Genomic DNA, 26,742 nt, shown 5'->3' on the forward strand with positions numbered 1-26,742 from the left:
AGGGTAGGGAATGGTTCTGGCACCGGTGGTTCCCTGAGAAAGGTGGGCATGGATAATGCAGAAAACACCCAGGGAGAAGCCCACGGTGGGGGGGTGAGGAGGAGCTGCACTCCCTGGGCACGGTCTGTGTGCACGCTGCCGTGCTGGGCTTTGAGGCAGAGGTGCAGAAAACGTGTCTTTGGCAGCAGAAGCAGCAAGCAAGGACTTTTACACACATTTCTACGGCATCCCAAGTCCCCAGGTCCTGCCACCTCCGCCCAACCCACCCACGTCTGCTTTGTCTGTGGGGCCTCAGCTGGGAAATTCGACCAGGCCAGGGGAACGGCTCCGCTGTCACTGAGCATCCGAAATGCTGATGGCTTTTCCAGGCAGCTCCCAGCCCCATCCAGCTCCGGGGTGGCTCCGTCCCTCCTCGCCCAGCCGGGTCCCACTCGGGCCAGCGGCCACAGCAGGAAAAAAACGCCCCGGGATTCCTGCAGTGAGGCTGCTGGTGGCGATTTGCAACGTGTGCTGTTATGCAGCAGCCCCGCTGCTTTCGCTTGGAGCTCCCGGACCAAACAATTACAGGAGGCAGCAGGCACAGGGTACGCGGTGACAGATCCCGGCACGAGGCTCCCTGACACCATGACTGTGCGTGGGTTTTGGGTACGGGCCCCTCTTGCAGCAGAAGCCTCCGGGTCCCCTGCCCTGCAGGAAAATGCCTTCTCTGCCCCCAGACGCTCACGGGGCCCCGGAGGCGAAGAGGGCGGTGGGAGGAAGGATTGCAGTCCCCGTCCTACACGGCTGCTCCTGCTCGGGGGGGTTGCCCAAGGCTGATTCCACCTCCCCAGGCCCATATGGGGTGACCTGGAGAAGGGACAGCCCTGGGGAGCCCGGCGGGACCCCGAAATCCCCAGGGTGGCTGATGAAGACGGCAAGCAGGAGCGTGCCAAGGGCGCGCCTCCAACGTGCTCGTGTTCAGCTGGCGTTTCTCATTGCTTTGCTGGCCGGGGTGTGGGGCTATTTAAATATAGATTTTTTTTTTAATATATATCTATTTAAATATTACAGCAGGGTTTATTTCAAAAGTGAAAGTTCACGTTGGCAGAAAAACCTTTCTTTTTAGCCAAAAGCCCCAGCCCCAGCACTCCCAGGACCCCTTGGCCGTGCTCCTGAGTCCTCAGCTTCGGATGCTGGGGGGCCACCTCCCGGCACAAGCCGCTCCCGCACCTCTGTCCCTGGGGGTGCCCGGGGGGGGGCCGAGCAGGACAGAGCACCCCAGGAAGGACAGGGGGCTCCTGGGGGCCACCGTGGTCCCCGGGGATGGGGTGTGCCAGGTTGGGTGGGGGGCCAGGAGGTGGGAGGGTTGAGGGGTCCCCGAAAAGGTTGCCAGGGGAAGGGAGGAGTGGGGTGTATTGGGGGGATCCCCAAAAACGATGCCAGGGGGAGGGGGATGATTTGGGGGGGGATGCCCAAAAAGGATGCCGGGGGAAGGAGGGGGGGGAGGAGTGGGGTGTTTTTCTTGGGGGGGTCCCCAAAAAGGATGCCAGGGAGAGGAAGGGGGGGATGAGCAGGGTGGTTTGGGGGGGGTCCCCAAGAAGGATGCCGGGGGGAAGGAGGAGCGGAGTGATTTGGGGGGGGGGGGATCCCCAAAAAACGATGCCAGGGGAGGGCGGAGGGAGGAGCGGGATGGATTGGGCGGGACGGGGCGGGACGGGGCGCTGGGGCCGGCCTTCCCCCCCCCCCCCCCCCGGGCTCCGCTCCCTCTCCCGGCCCCGCTCCGGGGCGGGGCGCGCCCGGCACCGGCACCGGCACCGGCACCGGCACCGGCACCGGCACCGGCACCGGCACCGGCCCCGCCGCGCCGCCGCCGCATGAAGGTGCGCGGGGCCGGGACCGGCACCGGCACCGGCACCGGCACCGGGGGCGCAAGCGGGGAGGCGGCGCGGCGGGGGGCGGCGGCGCTGGGGCCCCGGTGCCGGTTGGACGCAGGGAGAAGCGGGCTGGAGCAGGGCCCCGGAGCTGCCCCGCCGCCCCCGCCGCCAGCCGGTGGGCCCGGGGGGGACGGCAAGCGGCTGTCGGTGCTGCTGAGGAAGATGCACTTGTTCCGGAGCTCCAGCTACGAGATCCGGCTGGAGGGAGAGGGGGGCAGCCTGCCCCGCATCCAGGGCATCCGCTGGGTGAGTGGGGACACGGGGACGGACATGGGGACGTGGGGACAGCAGGGGCACGGGGACAGACGTGGGGGCACGGGGACAGCAGGGGCATGGGCAGGGACATGGGGACATGGGGACCGACATGGGAATAGCAGGGGCATGGAGACAGCAGGGGCATGGGCAGGGACATGGGGACCTGGGGACAGACATGGGGACATGGGGATAGTAGGGACATGGGGACAGCAGGGGCATGGGGACAGACGTGGGGGCACGGGGACAGCAGGGGCATGGGGACAGCAGGGGCATGGGCAGGGACATGGGGACATGGGGACAGACATGGGGATAGCAGAGGTATGGGGACTGCAGGGACCCGAGAACAGACATGGGGACATGGGGATAGCAGGGACATGGGGACAGACATGGGGACACGGGGATGGCAGGGACCTGGGAACAGCAGGGACATGGGGATAGCTGGGACCTGGGGACAGACATGTGGACATGAGGATAGCAGGGATGTGGGGACAGCAGGAACAAGGGGACAGGGGGGACATGGAGACAGACGCGGGGATAGTAGGAACATGGGGACAGCGGGGGCATGAGGACAGACGTGGGGACATGGGGATAGTGGGGACGTGGGGACAGCGGGGGCGTGGGGACAGAGATGTGGACAGTGGGGACATGGAGACAGCAGGGACGTGGATACAGATACGGGGACAGCAGGGACCTGGGGACAGCAGAGACCTGGGGACAGCAGGGACAACAGTCACCGACCCCACCTGCAGGAGCCCCCCCCGCCTGTCCCCCCACTGCACCCCTCAGCATCCCCCCCTGCGCCCGCAGGGCTGGGGGCTACGAGGTGGAGCCGAGCGGGACCCCCGGCCTTATCGCAGCCCCCAGCCCCGCTTTGTAGGGCAGCTCCGGCCTTCCCGAGCCCACCCAGGTGGGCTGGCAGCGGGGCCGTGAGCTGCGCCCCGCTCCGGTTTGCTGCCCGCGGGGCCAGGCGTGCAGCGAGCGCCCTTGGGCAGCCGCCAGCCCCGGCCCCTTCTCCGGGGCGCAGCTGGCAGCGGGGCACGAAACGAGCCCGGGGCCGTCGTGCTCCAGCGCGCGGCGCCCGGGCAGCGCACCCCGATCTGCAGCCAGCGAGCAGGAAACACCTTCCCCGCGTCCGCGGCACGCAGGGTTCAAAACGTTCCCTCCCCGGTGGCGGCTCAGCCCGTTTCTCCAGGTGGAACCGGTCGCTTGGCAGCGGGACGGTGCCCAGCGCCACGGCCTCTGGCCCCAGCCCGCTGCCGGCCCCCTTTGCCAGCCCCTGGGGTCCCCCCCGCTGCCAGCCCCCCGCTGTCCCCTGGGTGCTGGAGGTGGCCGCAGGCGCCCGGTGTCCCAGCCGAGCCCCGTGGCCGCCCACCTTCCCCTTCCCACGCTGCCTGACCCGGCACAAACATTCTTAAGGAATAAGGAGAAATTGCTTTGTGTGTTTTTTGTGCAGTCTGCAAGCTCTTTCACAAGCAAAATTCTCTTATCTTTTTTTTTTTTTTTTCCCCCTTCCCTTCGTTCTAATATTTTCCTCCCCAGAACTTGTAGGGACTCACTTTGGGGTATTTTTATTTAAGAGTGGCACAAAGCAGAGGGCTCGGGACAGCAGCAGGTCGCAGCACCGCGGTTTTCAAGTGCTGGGCTAGCAAAAATCTGGCAAAACCTGACAGCGCGGTGGCACGTGCAGCGTGGCAGGAGTGTCCCCCCTGCATGGCTCCCCCCTGGTGGGCATCTGAGGGGATCTTTTTGGGGAGGGGGACAAAGGGGGCGTTCTCCCCAGTTCTTGCAGGTCTGAGGGTGCTCGGGTGGGGAGAGGCGGATGGCTGGGAGGTGACACAGTGTCCCTTGTCCCCATGGCCGCAAGCTCCTGGAAGCTCCTCGTCGTGTGTGGCTCTGTCCCGTCCCTCCTGGGGACCCGTTTGCCTGTCCCTGCGGCCACCAGATCTCTTCCAGCCCTGCTCTTTGCCACGAGGCTCCAGCGTCCCCAAACAGCTGCACCCATCCCACAGCACAAGCGCCATCGTCACCGCGTCCCTGGAGAGGGGCGGAGGGGACAGAGCGGGTCCCCTCGGAGACCCCTCCCCGGTGAGGGTCCCGGGGGGAAGCGAGCCCCTGGCTGGCTGCCGTGTCTTTGGAGCCTGCGGATGGGCGAGGACTTTCTCCGGAGCCGTAAAGCCTGAAATAGCTCCTGTTGTTTTTCCTCGGGATCCCAAACAAAGCGGCGCGCGAGCGCGGAACGGTCACAGCCGGCCTTGGCCGCTCGCCCGCAGCTGCCGGATTTCTGGAGACCGGCAGGATCTCAGCGCCCCCGTGTCCCGTAAGCAGGAAGATGGAAACAGGCAACTCCTTAGGAAGCGCTTTGGAGACGGCGGCCGCGATGCTGCGACGACCTGGGGGTTGGGGACATCCTGTGGGGCCAGCTCTGGGAACCACCCAGCTCCCGTGCGCGGGGAGCAGGTGTGCTTGGGAAGGTGTTTGGGGGGATTTTGCCCGCATTTTTCAGAGCTGGTTTTGCAACAAGAAAATGTCAGCAGGGAGAAACCTCCCCGAGCAGCTGTCCTTGGGCAGGGGAGGTTTTTCTCGTTCTCCTTCGCTGTCCTTGCTTCGAGGAGGACCGCGGCACGTCCTGGCTCTCCGCCCCAAGGACAGACCCGCTTCACGGGGCGACGGCGAAGCCCGTTCCGTGCGGGGCCGGCGCGGGTGGCATCGCCCTGCGGGTCCCGCGGGAGGCAGCTCCACGCTCCTCAGCCCGGGCTCCTGTTTGCAAACATTTGCTCTCCGATTGCCGGAGCATTTCCTGCTCCGCGGGGCGTCACGGGACTCGGGAAAGTTTGCAGAGTGAGTAAGCGGTGGCGCCCCAGCTTTGGTGGCAGCGGCCAGGTTGGGAGCGTCTCCGGGGACCTGCCACTTGTTTTCCATCCGTTCCCCCCCCCCCCCCGAATTGCTCCTGAACCTCATGCAAACTGCTGCCTGCGGGCTCGAGCTCCGGAGGAAGAGGAGGAAGAAGAGGAGGAGGAAGAAGCCCTGGGGGTTTGGGAAGGGACGGAGGGGATGGAGCAGCCTGAGCCAGGCAGAGCACCTGGCCGTGCACCCGTCGGTGGGCGCCCACCTCCATCACCTGCCTGCACCCAGAGGTGCCGGGGCGGTTTGGTTTCCCCTCACCTCCCTGCTAGGTGTTTTTTTTTCCCCTCGGATTCCCTTGCAGAGGAGGATTCTGCAGCTCAACACCCTTGAATTCCTTCACTGGGGCTTCCATCGGGGCCGTCCCTCTTGCTGGGGTTGCCCAAACCACCGCCACCAGCCCGGAGCCAGCAGATCCGAGGAGGATCTGGCCCAGAAGACGCCGAATTGCCAAAATTACATTCTGAGCACCCACCCCTCCACCACCAGCCCCGAGTGCTTCAGGACCCTTCTCAAAGCAACCAGAAACAACCGGGGGGGGCCCACAAAGCCTCCCCCCGGGGGTGAGCACCCGAGGAGGATGCTCCTTGCTGCGTCTCGGGGTTAATGCTCCGAGGGCAGCGGCTGCCTCCGCGGCGAACAGGTCTGACGGGTGCTCTGGGCTTGGATGCGCTGGGGACAGATTCGGCACATGTCTCGGAGATGAAAGGTTGTTTGTTCAGGGCCGTGGCCGTGCGGGAGCCCTCGCGCTGCTCGGGTGAAACATCCCTCGAGGTTTAACCAGAGCTGTTGGAGCAGCGCGGTTTTCGGAGCGGACGAGGACGGTGCGAGCAGCTGGGTGTGTTTTCTCCTCAGCCCCTCCAGCCACCAGTGATGCTGAGCAGTCCCGTTGGGTGCCCAGAGTGGATTTTTTTTTTTTTTTTGGCAACGCCGCGCTTTTTTGATGCCTGGCAGGGTCTGTGGCTTGGATCGCAGCACGCACCCTGCCAGCGGAGGCAGCTCCCAGCAGTTCCCGACGGTGCAGTGATGGATTGCTCCAGGAAGGAGTCCCCGAGCCCAAAAGGGCGATGCTATTTTGGGACTGGCCTTGGTGAACGGCGGAGACATTAGAGGGGCTGGTTTAGAAAATAGCACTGGGTCAGCTCATCGCGTGTCGATTCGGTGTCCATTAAACAAAGCAAGAACTCAGCGGGTGACCGCGGTTTCCGTCCCTGGAAGACGCGTTTTTACGAAGCAAGGGTTTGGAGAAGGAGGGAGAGGCTCAGCACCGAGGTACGAGAGCTGCAAAGAGCAGGGAGGAGCTCCCAGTGATGACTTTGGGGCTCAGCTTCACGAGCACCAGGGAGAGGAATTATCTTCTGCCCCCTCCCAGCGACTCGCGACTCGGGCTTCCTGAGCTAGAAGCGGTGCCTTTGCACGCGGCAGATATTTTTGGTCTCCCTTTAACCCACCCAGCCCCTTCCTGCAGCAAATTCAGCGTCCCCCATGCCCTGCGGCAGGGAGTGCCCCCGCTTTGTGTCCCCCTGCCCACCCCGCTCCGTTCACGTCTGCTCCTTCGACTTGCAAGAGACCCTCGTTGGATTCAGAGGTCCTCCAGGAAGAGGCTTTTCGGAGCATTTCACTGCCTTCCTCTGTCTTTATTTCATCTCTCTTTGAGGTTAAGGGAGCACTGAAAGGCCAAGTGAAAAGGGTGTGCTGTGAACTGGTGCCGTGGCACTCCAAGGTTTCCTATTTTCTTCTCTTCCTGCCAACACCCATCCCACTATTTGCATTTTTTACAGCTCCGGAGGCCTGGGCTCCTGCTGCGCTCGAGGAGTAATCATCGGCTCGGAGCCTCTGGCCACGAACAAGGGGAATTTGGGCTTGTTTCCTTCCAATACCCCATACTGACCTGTGTCTGGGTTGAATTTCACCCGCCGCTCTGCTTCCCTGCTGGGAACGCAAAAACTCATCCCCAGGAGGCTCCATCCCCTTGTCCACCTGAACATTATTGCTGAATGCGACCACACCGTGTTGGCACGAGCCTGGTGCTCAGGAGTTTCCAGGATCCCCCTAAAATCCGTTGGGGAAAAAAAAAAAAATAAAAAAAAAACTTCATTTTTGCCACCTGCAGCCCTTGGTACCAAGGGAAGCCGAGGTTGCTCCTTGCCCTTAGCAAAGCCTCTGCCTGGCTGCTGAGCTCCTGCAGTTGTGGGACCACCACGTCCTGGTGCTGTTTCTGTTTAGTTTCCATGATTTATTGCATGAGCTTTTCTGGCTGTGCTTCGATCCGAGACCAGTCCCCGATGTGTTACCTGCAAAAAGGGGTTTGGGCGTGCTCGAGCACATGGACAAAACTCACCTTCATCATCACTCTCTGCCGTCCTCGTCCTGCTGTGGGACGGGCTGGCAGCGGGTCTGCTCCTCCAGCTCTTTCCTCTGGAATTTGTGATCTTTGTCCCCCTCCTCATTTGGAGCCAGCTTCAAAGCTGGAGGAAAAACTTGGGGCCTTCCCTCTCCCTGCCCTGGGGCCGCTCCGGCTTCCCGTGGGTCTTTCTGATGTCCTCCACGAGTGGTGTTTGCTCCGTGGCTCCAGTAAGGCTCCTTTGATCCTTGTTTGCGAGGGTTTTACTTTTAACTTCCTTCTTTTATCTCCCGGCTCGCCTGTTTGAAGGCGCTTTCCGTCCTGGAGTTAAACATCACCGCCGTGGGGGGGGGTTCGCAGGGTCAGGTCCCTGGTGTGCAAGGCAGCGAGGGGTGTGGGATGCTCTGAGCCCCCCCCAGGCTCTGTCCCCACCAGGACATCCCGGCTCGCTGCTCCTCGAGGCGGGTTTTGGTGGTGCCCAAGGGGTTTTGCATGGCAGGAGCCCGGCACGTGAGCTGGACGCGTGGCGGCGGCATCGGCGCGGCCGGCAGCGTGCGAGGGAAAGTTGGGCATAAAAGGAAAGTGGCTGAAAGTGAGGGAAACGCAGGGGAAAATGAGCAGGGGGTGTTTTGGGGCTGCGGGCGTTGGAGGGGTCTGTTCTCAGCAAGATGGGGCAGAGCGGAGACTTTGCTGTGGTTTTAGGATCGAGCTCTCGGGGATGCGTGTGTCCTCTCCTGGTGCAGAGCGTTTGAGGCTGAACGGTACCCAGGGGGTGCAGGGAGCATGGCAGAGCCCCCCCCCCCGGCCACCAACCCCTTTCTTTTTGGTTTTCCAGACCCCGCTTTTGGACACTGAATCCTCGCTGGAGTATGGACACAGCCTTACCCAGGTGGGCGGACAGGGGATGCCCCCAGGGACACGAGTTTGGTGCTTGGTAAAGGGCTGGGGGGGGGACAGAAACGTCTCCAAGGCTGCGGTGGGTAGGGGGCCGTGGTGGGATGGGCAATCCCTTGGGCTCAGCTGTTCCTGGGGCTGGGGATGGAGATCCTGGGGTGCTGGGACGGGGTCTAGGCGTGGCACCCTGGCACCATATTGGGGAAGTTCAGCAGGAAGCCTGCTGGCATGGAGGTGTCCGTCACTGCCCGTGCCCTCCTGGCCACCCCACAAACCATCTAACCTCATTTCCCCCCACCCCAGGCATCCCCGGAGAAGATCTGGCGAGCCGGGAAGCTCCTCTTCACCCACCTCACCAGCACCTGCCCCGGCCTCATCCGGGACCACAAGCATCACCTGCGGCACCACAGGTGGGACAGCGAGCATCCGCGCCGCGCGTGGGGCCGCCGCGGGCTGCGAAGGACCCTCCGAGGAGGGCTTGGCCACGCTCCTGGGCTCTGCAACCCCATTTTGGGGGCATTTCTCACGCTTCTCCCCCTCTTGCAGGCAGTGCTGCTCGGGGAAGGAGCTGGTGGACTGGCTGCTGAACGCGGGGCTGGGCGTCCAGACGCGGAGCCAGGCCGTCGGCGTGGGCCAAGTGCTGGTGGACGGAGGGGTCCTGACGCACGGTGAGCACCACCAGGGGCCCTCTGGGGCTTTGGGTGCTGGGTGCACCGGGTCGCCCTGCTCCTGCAGCACGCTGCGGTCTCCCTTGGGTGCTTGTGGTGCCACGCACGCCCAAGCTGATGTGCTTTTCCCCTCCGCAGTCAAGCAGGAGTGGCATTTCCAGGACAAGGACACCCAGTTTTATCGCTTTGCCGAGCTGGAGCTGAGCCCTGAGCCCGGCGTGGGGCTGCGGGATGCGGAGGAGCTGCTGGAGGCCGTGGCTTTCCTGGCCCAGCTGGGTCCCGACGCGCTGCTCACCATGGCCCTGCGGAAGCCGTGAGTGCCCGGGGGCTCCCAGGGGGCCGGGGGGTTCGTTTGGACCCTGCTCCATGCAGCCCTGGAGACGCCAAAGGCTGCTGCGGATGGGGTGCGCCAAGCATCTCTTCCCCAGCTGCCAGGTCGAGGACTCGAGGGGATGCCACCGGCTTGTGCCCGGAGCAAGGTGGCTGCCCAGGGGGTGGCAGGGAGGGGTGCAGGGCCCTGGGGTGCTCACGGCGGCCGCTTACCCACCCTTCTCCTGCCAGGCCGGCCCAGCGCACGGAGGACGAGCTGGAGCTGATATTTGAGGAGCTGCTCCACATTAAAGCCGTGGCTCATCTCTCCAACTCGGTGAGTGCCCCCCCCACCTTCATCCATCCCCTCCCAAATCCTCCTGCATCCTCCTCCTCCTCTCCTGGCCCTCTCCAGCCGTCCCTGGGGCCCCCTGCCACCCCGTCACCCCATCCCGAGCGTGTCCCCTCCTCGCTTGGCCCTAAGGGTGGGCGCCTCTTGCTGCAGGTGAAGCGGGAGCTGGCGGCCGTGCTGATGTTCGAGTCGCACCAGCGAGCCGGCACCGTGCGTGAGTACCGCGGGCTGGGGACGGGATGTCCCCGAGGACAGGGTCCCCAGGTGGGGTGGACGTTGCCATCGGTGTGGATGCTCCAGCTGGATTTTCTTGGACCGGGGATGGTGGGGACCGAAACGCTCGCTGGGGCTGGGTGGGATGGGGCTGATGAGGGATGCTCGGGCTCTCCCAAGAGAAAACCCATCGGTTTTTCCCCGCAGTGTTCAGCCAAGGAGATAAAGGCACCTCGTGGTACATCGTCTGGAAGGGCTCGGTGAACGTGGTCACCCACGGCAAGGTAGGTGCGTCCCTGCGTGGCCACCTTGTCCCCGATGCTGCTGGGTGCCGATGCGTGGGGCTCTCCGGACACCCTGCATTGCCCACCCGGAGTGTGGACCCCGGGTTGTCACCCCGTCCCTGTCCCCCTGCAGGGCTTGGTGGCCACCCTGCACGAGGGGGACGATTTTGGGCAGCTGGCGCTGGTGAACGACGCGCCCCGCGCGGCCAGCATCATCCTGCGGGAGGACAACTGCCACTTCTTGCGGGTGGACAAGCAGGACTTCAACCGCATCCTCAAGGTGGGCAGGGGGCCGGGGGGGGGGTCCCGTGCTGGGCACGGCAGCAGCACCCCATCCTGGGCACCCTCCCGGGGCCGTGGGATGCGCAAAGCCATGGGGTTTGTAGGGTAGGGCAGTTCTCCGTGTGCCGATGTGATTTTTGGGGTGCAACCAGCTGGCTGGGCACCGCTTGCTCCCCAAAACCCGGTGCCTGCCCACGCCGGGCTCGGAGGCAATGCTTTACTCCGGCCACCTTCCCCCTCTAGGACGTGGAGGCCAACACCATGCGCCTGAAGGAGCACGGGAAGGTGGTGCTGGTCCTGCAGAAGAACCTGCAGGGCGGCAGCAGCCAGCCGGCCGCGGCGCGGAGCAGCAGGTGACAGCCTCCTGTCCCCGTCCCTCCTTCCCGGTGCTGCCACCCCATGTCTCCTGTCCCTCGGCCACCTTGCTGGCCCTGGCTGGGCTTCACAGCCCCATCCCGGCTTCCCTCAGAGGAGCGGGATGGGGATGGCACGCCGTGCTCGCTGTCCCTTCCCTGATGCGCCCCGTCCTCTGCCCCCAGGTACCTGGTGATGGCCGGGACGCCGGAGAAGATCCTCGAGCACCTGCTGGAGTTCATGAGGCTTGACGCCACGCTCTACGACCCCGTGGGTAGGTGGGGGCTCGCTCCCACCCTGCGGTGCCGGGGGTCCTGGCAGGGGGACCCCTGCTCCCCGCGCCGTCACCACCACAGGAGTCGAACCAAAAAAAGCCACTTTTCTCACCATGAAATCCCTCACTGGGGCTGGGAGAGAGAAGCAGCTCCAGAGCATCTCCTCCCTCCTCTCCCACGGCCCTGCGCCTCCCTCTGCCTTCAGAGAGCAGCAGAAGAGGGTGAGCCAGGAGCCAGGAGCCAGGAGATGTCCCCAGCGGGCAAAAAATCAGAGCTGCTGAGCTGGCGCCATCTGAGGCCGCTCGGAGTCAAATCTCCAAGTGCAGACCTTTCTCCTGCTTTTCAAAAAGAAAAGAATTTGGTCAACCCTTTCCTCGGCATTTAGAAGCAAAAAGTGGCCAGCAAGGAGCACGGTTGCTGTGGGGGGGAGATCCCAGGGCAACCCCAAAGGGGCCACGGGTGTCGCCAACCCACTGGGGGTGTCACGAAGCGCGATGGGGGCCATCCTGCTCTCTTCCAGACACCCTCCTGGGGGATTTCCTGCTGACCTACACCGTCTTCATGCCGACCTCGCAGCTCTGCAGAGCCCTGCTGCACCAATATCCTTCTACAGCTGGAGGGGGGGGCCACGGCACGCGCCCCCTCACTGGGGACCAGCGGGCTCAGCTTGGTCCCTGCCACCCCAGTGGGACATCAGGGGTTGGCTGTGGGAACCCCAAACCCCCCAGGCACATTCTCATTCCCATCCTGTCCTCATGGGCGAGGGGTCCCCTCGCTGCCCTGCCCGCTCCCCTGCCCCACGTCACTCGTCCCCCCCGCCCCATGTCACCCCATACTGGTGCCCTTAACTGGTCCCAGTTTCCGTGCTGAGCCGCTGGAGGGCTCGGAGCAGGAGAAGGCCACCTACTCCCTGCACAAACGCCGCAAGATCCTGCGCCTGGTGAGCCAGTGGGTGCTGCTCTACGGGCGTCTGCTGCAGGGCGACCGCAGCACCACGGCTCTGCTGCAGGTACCGGGAGCAGGGGGCGTCCCCAGGAGGGGTCCGGCCACCACCGTGCCACGCTGACCCCCACACCTTGCCTCCCCCAGAACCTCGCCGACCTGGCGAGCCGGGACCCCCGCCTGGGAGGGATGGTGCAGGAGCAGGAACGCCGGCGGCCCCGAGCGTGAGTTCATCCCCCGGGGGGGGGACGTGGAGAGCAGCAGTGCCTGTCTGGATCCCCTGGTGCCACCGCCGATGCCCTTGTCCCCATGGGGGTCCCCAGGGGACTGCATTTCACCTGCTCCTGGGGGTTTAACACCACTCTCCGTGCAGGTTGGAGAACGGAGACGGCAGCGCTTCTCCCCAGCCCAAGGTAGGGGGGGTGGCAGGCTGGGGGGAACTGGGGATCTGGGACCCCCAGGAGCGGGGTGGCTTTGGGGATGGCATCGTCCCCGCTCTCTCCCACCTTGGGCACAGGCTCGGAGCTCCGTGAGCTGGCTGGCGAGCCAGGAAGAGGCGGCTTTGAGCAGCAGCTGTGCCTTAAGAGCCCAGGACAAAGGTAGGGGGTCTCACGGGGGGCCGGTGGGGGCTGTCCCCCTTGGATGTGGCCGTCCCCTCTCCTCGGGCCACCGTGCTGAAGCCTTAACGCCCGCAGTGCCCTACGAGATCTACAGACCGGACCACTCGTGCCTCGTCACGGTGCTGCCCATCAATGCCTCGGTGCGGGATGTCCTGCGGTCCCTCGCCCCCCGGCTCGGCCGGGACCGGGAACACCTCCTGGTGAAGGTGAATTCGGCCGGAGGTGAGCATCTGTCCCCCGGGGCACCTTGGGGTCCCTCAGCGGAGATCTGCAGGCACCCCGGCACCCGTCGCCCTGTCTCCTGCAGATAAAGTGGGGCTGCAGCTGGACGCCGTGGGGGTGTTCACCTCGCTGGGGCTCAACGAGCGGCTCTTTGCCGTGAGCGTGGAGGAGCTGGGCGGCTTGGTGAGCGCGGGGGCTGTGCTGGTGGGGTCGGCACAGGGCTGGGAGCTGCTGGATGGAGACACCGGCCAGCAGCTGCTCACAGCATGGTTAGGATGCTCTGGCTAGTAGGAAGAAGGTTGGGCATCGCTTTGCCCCGTGGAGCAAGTCTGCTCCCACTCGCTCCTGGTCCTTCTGTGGGTCCTGGAGGTGATGGGGGGGTCCACGAGCCAAGACAGTGGTGATGGGGATTGAGTGAGCTGAGAAAGAGGCAACGGAAAGGGATCCATGAGCCATGCTGAGCTATATAGGGTCATTTATGAGCCATGCTGACCTATATAGGGTCATCCATGAGCTATGCTGTGCTATATAGGGTCATCCATGAGCCATGCTGAACTATATAGGGTCATCCATGAGCTATGCTGAGCTATATAGGGTCATCCATGAGCTATGCTGAGCTATATAGGGTCATCCATGAGCTATGCTGAGCTATATAGGGTCATCCATGAGCTATGCTGAGCTATATAGGGTCATCCACGAGCCATGCTGAGCTATATAGGGTTATCCATGAGCCGTGCTGAGCTATATAGGGTTATCCATGAGCTGTGCTGAGCTATATAGGGTCATCCACAAGCCATGCTGGAGGTGGTGGAGAGGGTTCGATGAGCCGAGCGAAGGGCGATGGGGGGACCCAAGGCAGCAGAGGAAGAGGAGCAGTGAGTCAGGCTGGAGACGATGAAGGGGGTGCATGAGGCAAGCCAGAGGTGCTGCAGGGGGGTTTTCATCGACCTAGAGGCGATGGAGGAGGCTTGGTGAGCTCAGCCACAGGCAAGAGCCCGGCTCTGACCCCAGCTGCCTCCCTAGCGGCTCAGGGTTGGGGTGTCCCCCTGCCCCTCACCCTTCCCCTGTGTGCAGACCCCCCATCCCGAGCAGCTGGGCCCCCACGTCGGCTCCTCCGAGACCTTGGACCTCATCAGCTCCAAGGACCTGGCCAGCCACCTGACGGACTACGACTGGAACCTCTTCAAGAGCATCCACCAGGTACGGGGCAAGCGTCCGGACCGGGAGGGGAGACACAGCACGTCCCCCGAGCCCCCCCCCCGGCCACCCTCAGGCACCCCGCCGGCCCCGCAGGTGGAGATGATCCACTACATCGTGGGGCCGCAGAAGTTTCACGAGGTGACCACGGCCAACCTGGAGCGCGTCATGCGGCGCTTCAACGAGCTGCAGTACTGGGTGGCCACGGAGCTGTGCCTCTGCCCCGAGGTGGGCAGGAGAGCCCAGCTCCTCCGCAAGTTCATCAAGCTGGCTGCGCAGTGAGTGCCCTGCCACCCCGTGTCCCCGTCCCCATCGGGACCAGCTGGTGACCCCATAGCTGAGCCCATCCCTGCCCACAGCCTCAAGGAGCAGAAGAACCTGAATTCCTTCTTCGCGGTGATGTTTGGTGTCAGCAACACGGCCGTGAGCCGCCTCGCCAAGACCTGGGAGGTAACAGATCCCGCAGGGCAGAGCCGGGTCCCCTGGGCTAGAGAAGGGACGAGGGTGGCCGGGCTGCTGGGCTCCAAGCTGACCCTGTCCCCAAAAGGTCTGGGAGGCAGGGAGCAGGATTTCCACTGTGTAGGGGGGCAGGATCCGACCGCGCATCCGTGGTTAGATCCCAAATCCCGCACACCGCGGTGGAAACGGGCTCCAAGCTCCCAAGCACCTGAAGCAAGCTTGGAGCCTGGAGAGGGGCATTGGGATGGGGTCTTGGAGGTGCCTGGAAATTTAAAGGGGGGTTCAGGTGTAGTGGGGGGCTGCATGGGGCCATCCTGACCCCCCCTCTCCGCGCAGAGGCTGCCCCACAAGATCCGAAAGCTGCACGCAGCGCTGGAGCGGATGCTGGTGAGTGCGGACACTTTGTGCAGAGCTGGGGAGGGGGCACGGGGTTGGGACAAGGGGCAGAGGCTGTGCCACCCCCATACCTCTGGGTTTGCTGTGACTCCTTCCTGCCCCAACATCCCGAAATACACAAGGTCACAGGGGTGGCACGGGGTGGGGGGCATTCCCTTCTCCCAGATTTTGGGCTGTGCCCAGCCAGGGCACCAGAGCCCCCTTCCCTGGAGACCCCCACCCCGCTGAGCTCCCCACTCTGTCCCCAGGACCCGTCGTGGAACCACCGGGTCTATCGCCTGGCCGTTGCCAAGCTGAGCCCCCCCATCATCCCCTTCGTCCCCCTCCTCCTCAAAGGTGGGTACCGCCGCTTTGGGGGCGCGGGGAGCCCTTTGCACGCATCCAGCCTTTCCCAGAGACCAGGAAACCAAGCCCGGGGCTCGCTCTGACCCCCAAATCCCCCCCCCCCCCCAGACATGACCTTCATCCACGAGGGCAATCGCACGCTGGCTGAGAACCTCATCAACTTTGAGAAGATGGTGAGTGGCGGGGGTGTTGCTCCCCTGCTCCTGCTTGTCCTGCCGTCCCCTGGGGAGGCAGACCCAGAGCATCCACACGGCATCAACCCCCCCCCCCCCTTCCTCTGGGAGCCAGGACCCCCTTGCTGTTGGGCTGGGGGGTCACAGGGCAGCCGCTGCTAAAGCCGCAGGGGGCCTGTGTTTTCCCAGCCGGGGAGCAAAATGGTGCCGGGTGGCAGCAAGTGACCTTTGTGCATTGCCCGCAGCACATGATGGCCAAGACGGTGCGCGTCCTGCAGCGCTGCCGGGGCCAGGCGCATGGTGAGTGCCCCCCGGGGTGGGGGGCGAGGAGCAGGAGCCGGGGGGCGAGGTCCCCACGGGGCCGTAGCTCAGCTCCTGCTCTCCCTCCGCACCCAGCTCCGCTCTCCCCGCTACGGAGCCGCTCCCCGCACCGCCCGGAGGACCCCAAGGCCGTCAGGATGAGCACGTGTACGTTCGGCGCCAGGAGACCCCCGCCCCGTGGGGCTACGTGGGCGCACACCGTCCTTCCGTGGGGGGCACCCCAAGGGCAGCAGCTTGGCTGCAGGGGGAGAAAATTGGGCTGGGGGTGGTGGCGCCTCGGAGCTCCTGCTCCCTGCCGTCCCCAGCTGGGCATCGCTTTGCCCCATGGAGCAAGCCTGCTCCTGCTCCTACAGCTCCCGGGGGTGATGGGGGGGATCCACGAGATGGGATAGAGGTGATGGGGGGCGGATTTCGATGTGCTGGGCGAGAGGAAATAGAGGGGGACCCGTGAGCCATGCTGGAGGTGGCGGAGGAGGTTCAACGAGCTGAGCTAAAGGTGATGGAGGGAGATGAGAGAGTTGAGCTGGAGGCGATGGAGGGGATTTTGGCGAGCTGGGCAATAGGGGATGGAGGGGGAGCCACGAACCAAGCAGGAGGTGACAGAGCAGGACCACTGAGTCAGGCCGCAGGAGGGGCACGAGCCGAGCCGGGGGCGATGGAGGGGGCTGAGGGAGCCCAGCTCTGAGCCCAGCTCTCCGCCGCAGGCTCGGAGCAGTCCCTGAGCGTGCGGAGCCCCGTCTCCACCTGGGCCTACCTGCAGCACCTGAAAGCCATCGACAGCCAGAAGGAGCTGCTGCGGCTCTCCCGAGACCTGGAGTCCTGACGGGCAGGAGGGAGACGGAGCAGGGATGCAGCGGGGATGCGGCAGCACGCGTGTGCCGGCCGGGGGGCAGCCCTCGGCCCTGCTCCCCACGGCTCAGGGCGCACGGGGCCACCCTGGAGCTGGCCCAGAGCCTCTGCTCGGCCGTGCCACGGGCCCTGGACCCAGCAGTGCACAGCACCCGGGAGCCCACGGGGGGCTGCGGGCAGGCGAGGCCACGGACAGCGGGGTGGGGAGCCCCCACGCAGCGAGCAATAGAGGTATTTTTGTATGCACGGCTGCAGTCACCTTTCTTCGCCACGCAGCAGCCCGAGTTCACTCCTTGCAGCAGCTGGGATGGGGGGAAGGAGCCCCGGCTGCCCCGCATCGATGCTGCTCGCCCCGGGGGTGCTGGGCTGGAAGGCGCCCGTTGCTCCTCGTGGCTCTGGCTTGTGCTGCCCCAGAGGGGGCCACCCCAATCCTCCGCCCTGCTCGTCCCCTGGGAGGTGCTGCGTCCCCAGGCCCAGCTCCTGGGAGCTGCACAGCCCCAGCAGCCGTGCCTGGGCCGACCACAGCCACCTGCGTGCCTCGGTTTCCCCACCCGGATGGGGCACGAGCAGCCACGTGTGGCAGCAGCCTCCTGGCACAAGAGCCAGCAGATGAGCAGACTCAGCACGGGATGACGTGAAAACGTCACAGAAAACAAAACCACTGTCAGCAAGGACAGGTCAATGGGGTCACCAGCCCAGGGTGGAGGGGAGGAAATGACTGAGGGGTGAGGAGGAAGCCAAACCTGGCCCTTATTACACCAAACGCTGCTCAGCTGTGCCAGATGATGCATCCCGGCGGGGTTAAGACTGTTGCAAGTCTTCTATGTGGGCAGGGTGTGTTGCAGGCAGTTGCTCTCTGTTTTGCTGCCCAGAAATCCCCTCCTCTGGGCTGGAGGGGGCAGTTGGTGGGGGTGATGCCCTTAATTTGGGGTGCAGGTGATGCCCCCTGCGTGGGGAGGTCCTGTCCTGGACCTGCTGGCCGTGAGGGTGCAGGGGTGGGCAGGGGAGGTGCTGCAGCAAGGGGGGGTTTTGTCTGTGCAGCAGGAAAATGCTGGACCCTGGGGTTTGGGCTCCAGGTGAGGCTCCCTGAGAAATCCACATCGCCATATGGGAAGCAAAGAAGTTAGAAAGCAGCAGCTGGGGTGCACCCTGGGGTGCACACCAATGGGTGCTGCTGGTCCCATCGCTTTCCTGGAAGGGTGATGCTTGCGGACACCCAAGCAGCCCCCAGAAGGAGGGGGGCTTGGGTTATTTTCCTGATGGGGCTCAGAGCAGAGCCCTGTGAGCAGCTGGGGACCGGTGGGAGGTGGGGTGCTGAGCTGTGCTGGGGGCTCTGCAAGGAGTCGTTACACCTGCAATTAACTGGGGGCAGAAAGATGCCAAGGGGGTTAGAGGGGATTTACCACCAAGTGCCAGGGAGCACGTGGAGGGACCGAGCTGTGGCACTGATCCATGGGGACATGAGGGCTGTGGGCAGGCAGGGACACCCCCTTCCCCCCCAAAAAAAGCTTTCCCTTTGCTCCGCGATCACTGCCTGGGGGGGACTGGGACACGAGGAGTGGAGCAATGCAGGGAGCTGGATTTACCAGCCCTCCTCCCATTCCGGGCAGCCTGTAATTAGGACATGCGCCTAACGAGCTTTGCCAAAATCGGGGTGCAGCCTGCCCGCGAGCTCCTCGGTGGCACCGGGCTCCTCCCTCGGCTCCCGGGGCCCCACATATAGCAGGGAGCGCCGGCCAGCACCCACATTTCCAGCCGGCTTCTCCGAGGTGATCCCAAGCACCCGGCTCAGCTCCCGCAGGACCATGAAGCCCTGGATGCTCCTCGTCGGGGTGGGGATGGCCTTGGGCTGCGTGGCCGGCCGTGAGTAGCAGGGCCTGGCTTGGGGAGGGGGTGGCCAGGGGTTGGAAGGGGGCTGGGGGCTCGGTGAGGGTCGGATCCGGCAGAGCTTTGCAGGGGAAAGGGCGGAGGGTGGTGGTCGTGGGCTTCCTCCGACTCTGGGGGCTCAGCTGGGGAGGAGGGGGCTTCGTCCTTCCCTTTGCTGGGTTGTGACCCCCCCTGGGTCGCATCCCGCTGGGTTTTCTTCATCCAACCCCCCCTTCCTCCACCTCCTGCATCCTCCCGTGCTAGGGGAGGGTTAAAGGTAATATTTCTCCGCTACCTTACCCGCAATCCTCCCGGCCGATGCTGGAGGGGAGCCCATCGGTCGCAATGAGAACACAAGGCGAGCTCAGGTGCCTTGCCCATCACGAGCACTGCCCAAAGAAGCCACCAAAGCTCCGCTGTGCTCCTGGACAGTCCAGCACGTCCACACAGCCCAACCCACAGCCCTCGGGCTGGGCACGGGCTGGTCGGGGCAGCTGTGCTGGCACAGCCCCAGTGTCCAGGCTGGAAGCGTGCTGGGATTTGCTGGGGCTCCCAGCACCGAGTTGCTTCTCACCTGGTTTCATCCTGAGCTGGATTCCAGCTTCGGTAGGTGAGCAAAGCCTTGGGGTGCTGTGTGAGAGCTGTGATCTGCCCGCACAGCTCCAAAAGTGCTGGCAGCTCCTAGGTCAATAGGCTGGGATCCTGTGGGGCAGGTCGGGTGGCTCCAGGAATTGGATTTGGCGGCGTTTGGTCATCCCATCAGTCACACCGAGATCGTCATCGCGGGTGCTGGTGTGTTGCAGGGCGTCTGGCTGGAGAGGTGCATGTGGTTCGTGTGGAACAAGAGATTTAGGAGATGGGGCAGAGCAGCGAGCCCGGGCCAGGGCTCCTGGGGCATCAGGGACGGAGCACGATGCAGGTGGAGCTCAGCCAAGGCTGTTTGGAGGTGGGCTCGGGTGGGCGAGCAGGAAAAACTCTGGTTTTGGCACGATGCTGCGCCAAGGAGCAGCTTCTGGGCATCGGCTTTGGGGCTCTTTGTTTCTGAGCATCCCGCACGTGACTGGGTGTTGTCCTGGCCGTGTTCTCACATAAAATGCGAGCTGTAATCCGTTCTCAAGAAGGGAGTTTCATCACTTTTCTGACGTCGCAAGCAGGCTGTATCTGGCCTCGAGGTTAGTGGAGAGGAGTTTTGCAAGGCAGGTGCAGAAGAGGAGTTGCTGCTGCAATCCTGTTGCTGCTGCAATCCAGCTGGTGGGCCGCCGTGACAGTTTGCTGTGTTCTCATCTTGCTTGACACAAGCACAGAAGCTGCCCTTGCTCGGAAGCATCACCGGGGTGTGCTGGAGCTGGGGAGCAGCCAGCGGGGCAGGACGAGGGACCTGGGACAAGATGAAGGGGGTTGCAGCCAAAGGGGAGCTTTGCTCTTCTCCAAGATCCTTCCTCAAGGCCCTGAGAGGAGGTGGAAGGACCCTGAAGGCAGACAAAACTTCCCTGGATGAGGTCCTGAGCAGCCCCATCTAGCTAGACCTCAAATTTCTCTCCGCGTTTTGGATGGGTGGCGGGGCCCCAGCCCGTGCCCGGGGGAGCGAGGAGCCAGGGAGCATCGCTGGCTGCTCGTGGTGCACCTCTACGGTGTAAAAACCGCCCTTATCCTCATCCAGGCAGGATGGTGGCGGGAGGTTTTGCCCAGTTATCCCCAAAACATTTCCCCACGCCTCGGGGGACGGAGATGCTCAGGAGGTAGCCGGTGTTCTCCCCGTCAAAGCTTCCTGGCAGAAACGAAGTCGAGTTTGCTCTCGTCCAAAAGCTGCGTTCAGGCAGGGACTGGTCTGGCTGGAGAGCTGAAGATGAGATATTTGACAGTGATGTTTGTCTGGCTCTGTGCACCCAGAGAAGATCCGCGGGCTGGGCGAGCCCAGCACAGCCCGTCCTGTCCCACCGGGGGCCATTCCGAGGGTTTGGTTGCCAAACCCACGTCTGGCCTCGACTTGCCTCATCTGGAAAGTGGAGCTTTCTGCTGGGGAAGGGCCGAACACCTGGGGCTGGTGCCGGGGAGCGATGGGTTGGAGGAGAGGGCAGGAGGATGGTCCTGGGTCCCCCCACCCAGATCCCAGCACCAGCAGCATTTGGGCACAGCTGGCCACGTCCTTCTGCTCTGGCTGCCCTCCTCCAGCATTGCGAGCTCTCCCATCAGCTCTTCTCTCCCCCAAAGCTCCGTCAGCTCCTCTGACTTTGACTGTCAGGAGTGCCTGGCTGCCCTGCAGCTGCTTGGCTCTGTTTAGGTTTGAGCTTCCCTGGCTGTGCAAGGCAAGCAGCCTCCTGCAGTCATCCCCGTGCCCTGCGCTGGGAGAAGCCTCGGCTTGCTGCTGCTGTTCTTGCACCCGAGCCGTGGTAGAAAATGATGCTGAACTCACTCCTCCGAGGGCTCTGCAGAGCTCCCAGCTTCGGCTGAGTCACCGCACACCCCGGTACTGGGCTTTGCTGTGACACGCTCGGGCAGCACGCGCCCCACGACCATCTCAGCGCTGGCTGATGTGTGGGCAGCTCCTGCCTTGCGCAATCCCTCCCGCTGGAAAAGGAGCCTGGATTTGTCATTCAGCCCGACTTATCCCGACTGCTGCTTTGGGAGTGAGAGGGGTGCTGTCCTGCACGATGGGGATTGCAGCTGCTGTCCCCACCAGGGCTCCAGACCCGGCTGTCCTGCTGCACGGACGGGTGACACCAGGGTGCACGAGGGATGCTTGTCCCCAAAACCATCGGATGCTCCTTCCCTCTGCAGCCCTTTCCAGTTGTTCATGCTGCATCAGCATGAGCAAAAGTGGGACAAAAGTAGCACCGAGGGTGAATCTCCTCGAGAAACATCCCATGAAATCAAGCAGGATTGCCCTCGCCCTTGCAGCAAGACCAGCCAACAGGGGCTGCTGGGGCAAAGAGGTTCTTCCTCCCAAATCACCACCTGTAGGGCCACATTTCTGCTATCCCCAAAACCGACAAATAGTTTGGGGAAAATGGAAAAGAGCAGAGCAAGCAAAGTGGCTGCAGAGAGAAACCACCCAGGGTGACCTCGAAGGTCACGCTGCGTGCTGCTGGATCAGGATCTGCCCCGTGGGCACGTTTCACCTGCTGGAACTGAAGGCAGGCCACCCAGAGGTGTTGCTCGCCGTGTTTATGCTGCTGCATGATTGCAGGTTTGCAAGGGAAAGCAACACCCTCTCCTCCAGGGATTGCTTTGCGGGCTGGCTTGTCGGGGGCATGGCTTCTTGGCATGTCCCCAGGGGTGATGGCACCAAGGGGGTGTCAGGGAAGCCATGCCCAGGCTGCCCCGTTTGTCAGGAGCATCATTAAGCAGTGGGCAGAGAAAAAGGCACCTTCCCTAAGCACGATGCCTCCTGGTTGTCTCTTAATTAAAACCAAGCCTCCGGTCCCACCTCAGTCCCCTACAGCCCGCTTTGCTTGGCAGCAGGTGGCCCTTGCCCCTCGGAGAGGTGGCATTTGTGCTATTCAGAGCATGGCTTGAGTCGCTGCATTATTTTTAGCTTTGCCACAATGTGTAATAAAGCACGGGCTGACCGACATATTCATCACATAAATGGTTCAGCGGGGAGTCCCCAGTTTGCCCGGCGTGGCGGAAGGACAGACAGACAGGTAGCAAATGAGGGTGTCTGGAATGTGGCACTCCTCCGGGCTGGGGACGGCTGGGCCTGGGGCACTGCCGCTAAGCCTGGCGTTAAGGGGGTGAATCAGAGCAGGCAATTAGTGGTGGGGAGCCAAAAAGGTGCTTCCCCATGCCAAGCGACCTGCCAAGGTCCCTGGCGTGGCACATGTCTGCGGCCAAAGGTGAGTGACCCGCGGCGATGCGTCCTGAGGACTCAGATGATCCAAATGCCACCCCAAAATGTTGGGAAAGGATCCTGAACAGCTTCACGGCGGGAGCTTGGATGGGAGCAAGGAGGGAATGCGCTGAGCTATGGGTGTTGGGATGCTGCAGCATCCCCACGGTCTGGGGAATGAGGAACTGGCCCAGCTCCGGAGCAGCTGGAGCTCCTTTCCTCGCTCCTTTCCTCACTTCTGGACACCTTCATCTCTGGTGTCCCCGTGCTGTCCCCTGCTACCAGCCAGGACCCAGAGCCACGCGGCAGCTTGGGCAGAAGGCAGAGAAGCTCCCAGATTTGGGGCTGGATGAGGCAGGGCTGCTGGTCCATCCCACAGACCAATCTGTTGTTTCTCTCCCCCAAAGACCTGTACACGGCCCCCGACTCCTGCAAGGGGCGCTGCGAGGAGCCCTACAGCAAGGAGGACGAGTGCCACTGCGACGCCGAGTGCGAGAGCCACTACAACTGCTGCGAGGACTACTACGAGCACTGCCGACCGGGTGAGCACTGCTGCGTGAGGAGGGGGCTCCGTGGGGCTGCTGGAGCCCGGTGATGGGGTGCCAAGGGCTGGTTCCATGCGGACGTCCACCCGTGCCGCTGTGCACTTGTGCGCGTGGTCCTGGGCAGCCCCAGCCTGCATCCCCATCACCCTGAGCCCTTTTTCTTGGTTTTGTGCAGGTGGGGAATGGGGTGAGGAAGCAGCACGCAGACATGCTGGTGGTGAGTGGCTCTGCTTCTGATCGAGGGCAAGGAAAACCACCCGGGTCCCCCCATGCACCTCTGGGCCGCTTGCTCCCAGGGCCGACAGCGTGGGGCGGCACGGTTTTGGCACCCATGCGGTGCTGCCACTGTTTGTGCAAAGCCTCTGCATGCTGGTGCTGAGCCTGGGGGACAAGGACTGACGTCCCCCTCTCACTTAATGAAAGCTCTTGCCCCCAAAGCATGGGGTTGGTGCTGGCTGGGACCCCCCTGCACCCTCTGTGCCCTGAGGTCACCCTGTGCCTCTCCTTGCAGAGGGTTTCTCCAGCAGCCGCGATGCCGTCACCGACGAGGAGCTCCTGCAGGTCTCCGAGCAGCTCTACGGGGCTGATCACAACAAAGCCCGGCCCCAGGACATCACCATCAACCCGCAGTACCGGGCTGCCCCTGATGAGACGGATGACCAGGAGGATCGCTCCCCCCGGCCGTGAGTGCGCCCCGGTGCTGCCACCAGCGCCCTCGCCGCGTGGCCAGGAGCAAGGGACCACCGTGGCCAGGGCCTGGCCATCTGGAGAGGGGTCCAAAAGGGTTTCCAAAGGGTTCCTCTCCTCCCTCCCAGGCTCTATGCGTACGTGAATGAGAAGCTCTTCTCCAAACCCACCTACGCCAGCTTCATCAGGCTGCTGGACAACTACCAGAGGGCGACCGGCCGGGAGGAGGAGGTGACAGCGGAGGAGCTGATGGAGCAGGACACCTTCCTCAGGGAGGTGATGAAGACCGAGCTGATGAAGAAACTCTTCGCTTTCCTCCATAAGAAAAGTGAGTGTGGAGCTTGGGAGGAACGGGGTCCCTGTGCGTTGATCCCCTAGCTCCTATCTCCCTGCCTCCCTCCCCACGGTGCTTTACCCGCAGACCGCTACGGCTCCGAGCAGGAATTCCTCGCGGATTTGAAGGAGATGTGGTTCGGCCTCTACTCCCGAGGCAACGGCGAGAAGGACTCCAGCGGCTTCGAGCACGTCTTCTCGGGTACAGCCGGCGCGTCCCGGTGGGACAGGGGCAGGGGCTGGGCAGGGGCTGGGCAGCGGGGGGTGCCCGGCTCACCCCAGGGTCTCGTTTGTGCTTAGGGGAGATTAAAAAAGGGCAAGTGAGCGGATTTCACAACTGGATCCGCTTCTACCTCCTGGAAAAGCAGGGGCTCGTCAACTACTACAGCCACAACTACGACGGGCCGGTGAGTGCTCCCGCCGGGTGAGGGCTTGGGCAGGGAGCGCTGACCTCGCTCCATCAGCTGCGTCCCGAGGGGGGCAAACGGGGACCCCCCCGGTACATGGGGCAGAGGTGCTCACCCCTCTGCCCCCGTACATGGACCTTGGGGTGGAATCAACGTGGGGAGGGCCGGAGAAGATGGTTGCAAAGGGCCAATGAAGCTCCCAGACAGGAGCAAGCGTGAGGCTGGGAGCATCCTGGAGAGGGCACAAGGGTTTTGCTTGGCTTCCCTGCCTTGCTGCACCCGGAGCCAAGCTCACCGAGGGTCTCAGCCCCAAACTCCCTTCTCCTGCCCTCCAGTGGGACACCTACCCCGACGTGCTGGGGCTGCAGTTCAGCTGGGACGGCTTTTACAAGGAGGTGGGCTCCGCGTTCATTGGCTGCAGCCCCGAGTTCGAGTTCGGCGTCTACACGTTGTGCTTCATCGCCCGTCCTGGGAGGGCGTAAGTACCGCACCGCGTCCGTCTGTCCGTCTGTCCTCCTGCCACGGAGCCCTCCTGCTCCCCATGGAGCAGCTGAGTCAGCCCCTGACACCCTCAGCCCACTTTTTGGGGCATCACGGGTGGGATTGGGATGGGATGGGGACATGGGGACACCAGGAGCACTTTGGGGAGGGGTAGAGGTGAGCGTGGGGCTCAGGGGTGGGATTGGGATGGGATGGGGACATGGGGACACCGGGAGCACATTGGGGAGGGGGAGAGGTGAGCGTGGGGCTCAGGGGTGGAGCCTGTGTCCCCCGTGTGTCCCCACAGATGCCACCTGAGCCTGGGTGGCCACAGCATCAGCATCCAGACCTACACCTGGACCAAGTCCACCTATGGCCCTGGCAAGAAATACATCGCCACCGCCTACGTGATCTCGCCCTGAGGCTGCCCCCATCCCGGCTGGGAGGAACGGGGCGGCCGCAGCCCCACCGCTCCGGGGCCCTGGGCTGCCCCTCGCTGCGGACCCCCCGTGTGGGGCAGGATTCGTCCCCCCCTGTGAGGTGGACAGCCCCAGGACCGGCGTGGGGCAGGACAGAGGTGGCTGTGGCCCGCGTGGAGGCAGCGAGGGGAGGGAGGCAGCAGCCCCGGCAGCCCCGGTACCACCGAGTGATGCATCGCCCAGTCGCGGCAGGAGAGCAGGGGGCAGAGAGGGACCTGCAGTGGAAAGGAGCACCCCCGAGCGAAATAAATACTGACCCTGGAAGGAGACGCATTCACTTTCTCGGTGTTGGAGACCCTGCTTTTGCTGTTCTGCCCCAAGGGACGTGCCATGGGCAGCAGCAGCTCTGCAAGCCCCCCCCACTCCCCAGCCCCACGGCCAGGGTGGGTGTTGGGACCCCTGGGTGCTGCCAGGTGCTCCCCAAATCGCCTTTCCCCTGGGGCCACCCCCATCCTCCCCATCTCCTCCTCTCATTTTACCCCATCGGTGTTTGTATACACGTGTGTGCACACGGACAAAGAGTGCAGGGCTGTTCCCTTCCATCAGGGCCCCCAAGAAGACCCCCCCACAGACACGGTCCTTTCTCCCCCATCCCAGGACAATCCACCTGCAGATGAAGGCTGCACGGGGAAATGTGTGCAGGGAAATATCCTTAATACCCTTTTCCCACGCAGGTGCACATGTACGCAATGTCCCGGCTCTTTTGGGGACCCCAGGGGACAGTGAATGGCTGAGAGCCCCCCAGGACTGTGCCACATTAACGGGCAGGAGCCCCATCCCCGTTTATCTCCACGGCTTCCAGGGAGCAGCTCCTCGTTGCCCTGGGTCTGGGCCACCAGAGGGGCGAGGACGTTTGGCGGAGCAAGCCCCTGCCAGCCAGGGTCGGTGCCACCACCCGCGCCGCTCACCCTGCAGAGCGCCCACCAAAACTTGTCCCCCACCTTCCTTTCTGCAGCCCTGCGCCCGCCTGGGTGCCAAAAGGGCTCAGCCTCGCTCCCTCCTCGAGCCTTGGGCAGCTGCCGACGGGTCCTGCCCTGAGGAATTACCCAGCTCGGGGACCCGCAGAGCCGCTGTGTGCCCTCGGCTGCGTCCCTGGGGACCGTCACAGGGGAATCGGGGTCTGCAGAAGGTGCATCCTCCACCCGAGCCCATCTGTGCTCTCCGTGGGGGCCCTCCCCAGTGGCCCCCGTTCCCAGCATGGAGCTGGGGCTGCTCCGGGCTCCTGGGGCTTTCTTAGCATGGGCGACCCAACATCTCCTGCGCTCGGGGGCACAAATCCCAGAGCCCCTGTGGGCAGCTCAGCCAAAGGAGATGGCACCCGGTGGAGCTCTATTCCCCACCTCCCCACGCTGTCCCAGCACCCTTGGGGGGGGGGTGACAAGGACCCCTGCCACCCCCCTTACTGCTTGACAGTGCTGAGCCCCCTGAGTTGCCCACACCGCATCCTCTGCCCTACACACGCACCCTCTCCTCCTCCCCCTGGGGATTTGAGTGCTGTGGGCAGGACGGCCACCATCTCCAGGGTGTTGGCTCGCGTGTCATTTTGTA

General features: G+C 63.8%; 2 protein-coding genes across 4 annotated transcripts; both read left to right on the forward strand.

Annotated features, from left to right (window-relative positions):
• Nucleotides 1–1,784: 1,784 nt before the first annotated feature.
• Nucleotides 1,785–16,814, forward strand: RAPGEF3 (Rap guanine nucleotide exchange factor 3). 3 transcript variants are annotated; one of them, XM_080570581.1, is made up of 27 exons: nucleotides 1,786–2,159; nucleotides 8,249–8,302; nucleotides 8,611–8,717; nucleotides 8,854–8,975; nucleotides 9,114–9,288; nucleotides 9,537–9,621; nucleotides 9,790–9,850; nucleotides 10,057–10,133; nucleotides 10,267–10,413; nucleotides 10,659–10,768; nucleotides 10,955–11,043; nucleotides 11,565–11,643; nucleotides 11,903–12,053; nucleotides 12,134–12,210; nucleotides 12,360–12,399; nucleotides 12,504–12,585; nucleotides 12,682–12,828; nucleotides 12,914–13,011; nucleotides 13,903–14,028; nucleotides 14,122–14,303; nucleotides 14,385–14,475; nucleotides 14,821–14,871; nucleotides 15,129–15,216; nucleotides 15,334–15,398; nucleotides 15,644–15,698; nucleotides 15,795–15,866; nucleotides 16,424–16,814. In XM_080570581.1, the coding sequence occupies exons 1-27, from the start codon at nucleotides 1,854–1,856 to the stop codon at nucleotides 16,540–16,542; spliced, it is 2,856 nt and encodes a 951-aa protein (XP_080426707.1). In that variant the 5' UTR covers nucleotides 1,786–1,853; the 3' UTR covers nucleotides 16,543–16,814. The 3 variants fall into 3 exon arrangements, with proteins under 3 accessions (XP_080426708.1, XP_080426707.1, XP_080426709.1); XM_080570583.1 differs by lacking the exon at nucleotides 1,786–2,159 and adding an exon at nucleotides 4,292–7,643; XM_080570582.1 differs by lacking the exons at nucleotides 15,795–15,866; nucleotides 16,424–16,814 and having other exon boundaries at nucleotides 1,785–2,159; nucleotides 15,588–15,697.
• Nucleotides 16,815–18,222: 1,408 nt separating this feature from the next.
• ENDOU (endonuclease, poly(U) specific) lies at nucleotides 18,223–26,188 on the forward strand. The gene is made up of 9 exons (XM_080570584.1): nucleotides 18,223–18,431; nucleotides 22,671–22,805; nucleotides 22,984–23,025; nucleotides 23,320–23,491; nucleotides 23,624–23,823; nucleotides 23,917–24,030; nucleotides 24,129–24,235; nucleotides 24,571–24,713; nucleotides 25,023–26,188. Exons 1-9 carry the CDS (start codon nucleotides 18,374–18,376, stop codon nucleotides 25,135–25,137), a joined length of 1,086 nt encoding a protein of 361 aa, XP_080426710.1. The 5' UTR covers nucleotides 18,223–18,373; the 3' UTR covers nucleotides 25,138–26,188.
• Nucleotides 26,189–26,742: the final 554 nt, after the last annotated feature.

The sequence above is a fragment of the Anser brachyrhynchus genome (assembly GCF_964034855.1).
Source record: "Anser brachyrhynchus genome assembly, chromosome: 29".
NCBI classification, from domain to species: Eukaryota; Metazoa; Chordata; class Aves; order Anseriformes; family Anatidae; genus Anser; species Anser brachyrhynchus.